This window comes from Branchiostoma belcheri, unplaced genomic scaffold (assembly GCF_001625305.1).
Source record: "Branchiostoma belcheri isolate BF01 breed outbred unplaced genomic scaffold, Haploidv18h27 scaffold223, whole genome shotgun sequence".
NCBI lineage: Eukaryota > Metazoa > Chordata > Leptocardii > Amphioxiformes > Branchiostomatidae > Branchiostoma > Branchiostoma belcheri.
Genome location: NW_017803747.1, coordinates 17,012 through 24,418, shown reverse-complemented (window position 1 = coordinate 24,418; position 7,407 = coordinate 17,012). Strand labels below are relative to the sequence as shown.

The 7,407-nt window shown below is 40.6% G+C and overlaps 1 protein-coding gene across 1 annotated transcript in view; it reads left to right on the top strand.

Annotated features, from left to right (window-relative positions):
• Positions 1-4,492, top strand: part of LOC109470401 (gastrula zinc finger protein XlCGF57.1-like) — a 10,789-nt gene extending 6,297 nt beyond the window's left edge. The window contains exons 5-6 of the mRNA XM_019769340.1: positions 3,017-3,103; positions 4,041-4,492. Of these exons, the coding sequence (XP_019624899.1) occupies positions 3,017-3,103; positions 4,041-4,492 (539 nt within the window). The remainder of the gene's footprint in view (positions 1-3,016; positions 3,104-4,040) is intronic.
• Positions 4,493-7,407: the final 2,915 nt, after the last annotated feature.

The window sequence follows — 7,407 nt, the reverse complement described above, 5'->3', positions numbered from 1 at the left end:
ACTACACACTATATATATATATATATATATATATATATATATATATATATATATATATACGACCATCCGGGGTGTTGTAAAACTTAAAACAATGTATTAATGTTAACAATGTATTTTTTATGTATCCATAAATTTTTTTTGGCTACATAAACGCGTCCTGCAGCCATGGATATGAAATATGAAAGTTGCCACACTGTCGCAGTGGAGGACTTTCTTCCGCCACTTCTGAAAATAAACAAAACAACCAGGTAGTATTGGTAGAGCAGAGAGAACCAAGGACATAGAGCACATGGCTTTTTGGCTATGGAGCAAGAGACAGTCTAGGAATTGCTATCTTAATACATGTATCATATTTATTGCCAGCCAAACTCGGAGTTTAGGATACAGTTTTCCTAGTAATTTGATGCTGTCTTGCCACCAAAAAGATCTGATTTAGAGATTGGCTATTACACAGGTGTTAAAAACATGAGAAGTCTTCCAAAAGACCGTTATCTAAATTTCCTCCCGCGGCGTGTCTTTTTTTCTGTGCTTACTTATAATTAGTGGAGTCATTTGGTAGCGTGTTCGGCTCAGTACCAATTCAAGAGGTCCCGGGTTCGAATCCTACCATTTCACTGAACTTGTGCTCTTGGGAAAGGCACTTCTATCGACTATCGACTATCATCCTCACTTCACTCGGATGGAAATGGGTACCTTGCTTCGGCTATGGACGTCCCTCGGATAGGACATTAAATGGAGGTCCCGTGTTCGGGCGAAAAGCCATACACCACGGACGTTCAAGAACCCACCACAAGAGTAGGGGACCGTCTTGCGCAGCTTGTACTTACCTGTACAAAACTGGTGTGTACGCCTAGAGGCGGTTTACTGGTTAATGTTGCCAAACAAAGTATTCTGCGGCCCCCAAAAGACCCCAGATGAAGGAAAACCGGTTTGGCCGTATGGGGGGAGTTTCGAGAAGCTATAGGAAGGGGGTCGCCTGTAGCTACTGTAATCTAATCTCTACGCAGATCCTAGGGTGGCAAAAGACAGTATGAAATTGGCCAGGCAGTATCCATTCGCCAGACGGTGTCAATACGCAACCCAAGGATATGCAGAATTCGCAAGCATGAATGCATCATAAACTTCACATGTACGTTATCACTCCAACGTAACACATTAAAATCGTTCTAAAGTACCTGCGAACTGCAAAGCGCGAACGCTAGAGTCAAAGTATGAATCCATCCTTGGATGGCGAATGGTTACTGCCTGGCCGATTTGATACTGTCCTTTGCCACCCTAGGATCTGCTTGGATATTTACCATATTCTCCAAGCAAATCGTTTGGTGGCTACAGGACAGTATCAACTTTTCAGGGCAGTATCTATATACGCCACCGTTTTGCTATCGAAAGAAAGATACCGGTGTACACGTATGCTCGATAAAATTAAAGTGCCTAAAAGTACGAAAACCTTTGCTTGGAGTATATATAATATCAGCTGACAATTTAACCTTTGAGCAGATGACGTTTACCTCTGACCTGCACCGGTTTTTCTTCGTCTCTGACCTCACGGACAAGTGGAGGACAACGATGCCCGTCAGTGCCGGTTAACGTAAAAAGAAAAAAAAGAACATCATAGGAAGAAGGTAAGACATAAAAGTGATCAGAAATGTACTCTGATGTCGTAGGAAATACTTTGAGACCATTTCTGCAGAGGAAGGACCGCAGTAGGATGATAATTTGAAAAGATGTTCGTAATGTTACTAATGTTAAAAATAAAGGAGGGGGGGGGGGCAAACCAGACCCACGTTCGACCCACCACATACATGTACGCCATGCTGCATCAGGAAAAATGGCTCTTTTAGTGGACGTAAAATATTAAAGAAATATTAACTGAATTGTAAAGAAGCGCATAAGGCGTAAATAGCAAAACTTGAAAAACGCACAACTCGGAACTGATTTGTAATAAGAGTGAACAAATAGGATGGTAACTAACATGTACTGCCAAGTCTCTTTCCAAGCTAATTTTATCAGTGACAGCTTCAAGCGCTTAATGTTTATAATTCCTTCATTTTCTCATTAGGCTGGACATGGCAGCGGAAGGACACAGGTCTCCCACCGGAGTTGGTCAGAACTGTTGTGATGGGTCTCCCACAGGGGTTTCCCAGGTGGAATTTAACAGCAAAACAATCAATGTTAAAGACCAGGCGGCAGCACGACAAGTCAACTTAAATAACGCCGGTAATATGTGTGGGGAGTGTGGGTACAGGGCGGATTGCGAGTCCTCGGTTGGGTTAAGGCGGCCTAGGCTGATATTCATGTTCGAGTTCGGGCGTGTGTCTGCACGATTGCCACATACATGTTTCGAACCCGAATCATGTTCCACCATGTTCGATATGACGTCATTCGAATAGAACGCGTATTCGAATTCGGGGTTACCGGCGGTCATTTGTATGTTTCCCCTGTAAACCCGCGTTGTTACGCATTTTGTTCACGAGTATGACTTAAATGGCTTTACGCCCAGCTGAAAACAACATAATTTATCTTTAGAGTAATCCAGGTTTACGTATTATCACTTTTTTATCAAAATTGTCCGAGGCTATTTTGCATATAAGTCGATATTTTTTAACTGTGGCGATTTTTTAACGAAAAATGACAGAAAAATAGCTGTTTCTGTCGTTTTTGGCCCAAAAAAACAATGTAACTGTCATTCAAAACAAAATAGCCTCGGACAAAAATAATAAATAGGGGGTTGGCTTTCTACTTGTAAAATATCATGATGAAAGGTGTTGTTACCACTTGCGCGTAAAGCCATGAAGTAAACAGCTTTTTTTTAACCAAAATGTTGATTTTTAACCCAAAAATCCAGAAGTAGTAAAACAAAATAACCTTTATTTCATGTGTTTCAAGTACTACTAGAAATGTGTGAAGTTTAGTTGTGGTGCGACCAAGCTATCAAAAGTTACAGTCATATGTATGAAATACTACTCATAGTATGCCATAGGCTGCCTTAACCCAACCGAGTCTCACTTATCCATACACATGAGAACCCATACAGGAGAAAAACCCTACAAGTGTGACCAGTGTGACTATTCTGCAGCACACAGAGGCAATTTGGTCAGACATCTAGCAGCAAAACATGGTGGTGAGAAACCCTACATATGTGAGGAGTGTGGGTACAGGACAATTTACAAGTGTGACCAGTGTGAATATTCTGCAGCTCAGAAATCTAGTTTGAGCGTTCATCTTGCAACACACACTGGTAAGAAACCCTACAATTGTGGGGAGTGTGGATTCAGGACAGCTTTCAAGTCTGACCTATACCGACATATGAGAACTCATACAGGAGAAACACCCTACAAGTGTGACCAGTGTGACTATTCTGCAGCTCAGAAATCTAGTTTGAGCGTTCATCTTGCAAAACACACTGGTAAGAAACTTTACAAGTGTGGGGAGTGTGGGTACAGGACAGCTAAAAACTCTGACTTATCTAGACACATAAGAACCCATACAGGAGAAAAACCTTACAAGTGTGACCAGTGGGACTATTCTGAAGCACGGAAATCTAGTTTCATTGGACAAGCATCTATCTAAACACACATGTGTGGGGAGTGTCGATACAGGACAACCCACGTGTCTGAATTATGTAGGCATATAAGAACCCATACAGGAGAAAAACCCTACAACTGTGACCTTTGTGACTATTCTGCAACACAAAAATCCTTTTTGGACGTTCATCTAAGAAACCACACCGTGTGCGTCTGTGTGGTGTAGTGGATAGAGCGTCCGACTGTCAAGCAAGAAGACCCAGGTTCAATCCCCAGGGTTGGACCCAGACATGTCCGGACATGCACCCAGACGTTGTGCCCTTGGGAAAGGCACTTAACACACATTTCCCCCCTCAGTTAGAGGGATCCTAGGCCCTACTAGGGTTTAGGTTGGCGTTAGGAATAGCATCCAGCCGTAAAAATCCTGCTTCAAAAAAAGACTTGTACCTTGTGCAAGCACGTCTAACCCCCGGTTGGGGAAACATGACGTTAAATTCGGTTTAAAAAAAAAAAAAAAAAAAAAACACACCGGTGAGAAACCCTACATGTGTGGGGAGTGTGAATACAGGACAGCTCGAAAGTCTTGCCTATCCGAACATATACGGACCCATACCGGAGAAAAACCCTTCAAGTGTGACCAGTGCGACTATTCTGCGGCGCATAAATCCAGTTTGGACGTTCATCTTGCAACACACACTGGTGAAAAACCCTACATGTGTGGGGAGTGTGGGTACAGGGCAGTTGACCGATCTGCCTTATTACGACATATAAGGAAACATACGGGAGAAAAACCCTGTAAGTGTGACCAGTGTGACTATTCTACTGCATACAGAAGTAACTTGAACCAACATGCAGTGAGACACACTGGTGAGAAACCCTACATGTGTGGGGAGTGTGGGTACAGATCAACTCAACAGTCAAACTTATCCCGACATATGAGACACCATATAATAGAAAACCCCGTGTGACCACTGTAACTATTCTGTAGCATAGAGGCCTTGGCTGGAAAGATCTGTCTTCACGTCGTCACATGCATCTCCTACAAACTGTACGAAAGTCGATAAACAACCAGTTGCCAGAGTACCTAGATCTTTAACCGAACCCTAGAAACCCACAACTACTCCACCCGACACAGTATGAACCAGTCCCTGCGACTTCCTAAAGCTAGGTTGGAATGCGGCAAGAGAACGTTTGCTTATCGAGGTGCAGTGGGCTGGAATAAACTCCCACCCGGTGTTAGAACTGCACCGTCGATACAGACGTTCAGAACACTGTATGCTCAGTTAAGTGACCTCTGACTTCCCTCCCTTATTACGACCTGGCATGACCCCGATTACGAGTAATGGATCACGATTATGATTTTGTTTTTGGTGTAAATATTGTTGTATTTCCGTGTATATATGTGTCGTACCCAGGGCCACTCTGAAAAGCAGTGCTATGACACTGAGTAGCGCCACCCTGGTAAAAGAATACAGAAATAAATAAATAAAATAAATAAATATTTCGACATATGAACATTCACACGGAGGCACCAACTCTGCAACCGTGACCATCTTGTAATGACATTTTTACGGACAATCTTCTTTTAACCCTAAACAGTACACCTGGGGTCCGCGCGGACCCCGGCACTATATATTCTGTAATATCTTTTTTGTTTCTAAAGATTTTTTTCTGAAATTTTAGGTAATTGTCACCCACAAAGTTGTCTCTTAATGCAGTGCAGAAAACTCCGTTTCTACCATTTATAAAAAAATTATATCTGATTTTCTTTTGGGGTCCGCGCGGACCCCAGCCGGCTTTCGATCATAATGGATACACTGGCGTTCTTATACATTACCTTATTTCCGTTTTTATATGTTTTTATGCATTCATCGTATGTCTACCAAGTTTTCAGAGAATGGTGTAGTAATAGAATTAAATTTTAATAACTTTGGTGTAATTATTACGTCATATGACGTCAGAGCTAATAATATAGTCCGCCATATTGGATTTTGACCAATGACGTCATCAAATTAGCATATTCTATGCATATTAAATGATTTAACTTATATTTAATTATGTAAGATGTTATTAATGTTGGAAAAGAAGTGTAATTTTACATAAAACGCAGAAAATTTTTATGTTTAAACCAAAATTACTTCTATTTTCAAAAAAACTACCCGTTGCCATGGCAACACAAAAAAACATCAACTTACTAGTATAAAACTAATATGAACTTTTTTCCAGAGACATTTTAGGAAAGGTCTCCAAATTTGATACTTCTAGCGCAAGCCGTTTAGCCGCTATCTGAGATCAAAGTTGGGCCTCAAAAGCCCCTTCAGTCTGAAATGGGTTTAAAAATCGGGTATTTCTTCTTGTCTTCTTTTCTTCACCAAAAAATAGAAAAAGTTAAAAATGTATGATTTTTGTATGTAATGTGGACACAGAGGTTCCCACATCAGTTTGCAAAACAATTGAGCTGGTAGCATGTTAATAATTTCTAAAAATTAGCAAAAAACTGCTCTGGGGTCCGCGCGGACCCCAGGTGTACAGATTAATCAGTCCGGGAAGGTGTACTGTTGAGGGTTAAATATAGTTTCTCTATGCTAGTTTCTCTATTGATAATACATGAATTAACAAATAGGCACAGGAAGATTTTTAGAGGAAATGTCATAGTCGGCTAACCCCTCTGGTACATGAGGTATGGGATCTCTAGATTCTTTTTGTTTTTTGGGTTGCGTTTCTGCAAATTTGTGCTCAACAGAAATTGGTCTGCATGGATATTATTATATTTTATTATATATCTTAATTTCAATATTCAAACAAAACAATACATAATGGTAGGGCACGTAATCGAAATAGCTTCATATAGTACCGTCACCACTAGTACATAAAAGGAACAATTACAAGACAGAAGTATTAAATAGGTGAAGTCCGATGTACAGGAACAGAATTAAACAATTAAGGTGGTGTTATGTCAGTACAGTGTACATCTACATCAGTGAAGAAATCGCTTAATTTTGGATAAATAAAACTGTGTGATGGCGACAATTTGAGCGTTGGTTTCATGTGACAGCAGAAGGAATTTAGTATGTGGGTGGATCTTTGGAAGACAATGGTCAGGGTTCAAGGTGAGCTGCTTTCTGACTGTCCATACTGCAGTAGAACTTGTAAGGGTTTTCATTTTTTGGTAGCTGTTTTCATTATTTTAATTAGAAACATGTGGTGTAGGTTTGGTGTCCCGAGCATCTTGTTCTGGATAGATCGTCTTTTGCACTTTCTATGTACCTGACTATGGCCACCATGTGGGTTTCGTATAGTGCGTGAATTAACTAACACCGACAAGGCAACAGCTGTCGACTGCATAAACATAGAACAGTTCAGCATGTAGTTGCACGCAACACTATGTACTAGAATGAAAGCTTATGCAACACTGTGTAATCGAAACAGAGCTTGACATGTGTTTTTCTGGACATTTGCACCGGTGAAGTGAACCCACAAAATCACCTGCAATACTCGTTTTCTTTTCCTGTCAAGAAAATTTCTTACAGAGTAGTGCAGGTAAAAATCTATCTTATGGGGGTGATTTGCATTTCGTTGCACAACATAAAGTCATGTGACTACTTCTAACATAAAAATCATACAAAATTTTAGCATACATTATGAAGCCGATACATGCAAACTGCTATAATTATTCTTCTTGACTTTACCTTATTTTGTCTGAGATTGTATACAAGATTAAAGTCTTAGTAAAACGTTAAACTTTATTCCAACACACTATTTACAGGGATCAAATTTTCAGCGACCACTGTCGCCTTCATCAGGATAATTAATGACCAATCACTTCAAAACGTGATCTCGCGAGAGCCACGGTCCACAAACACGTGACCTTATTCACACGAGA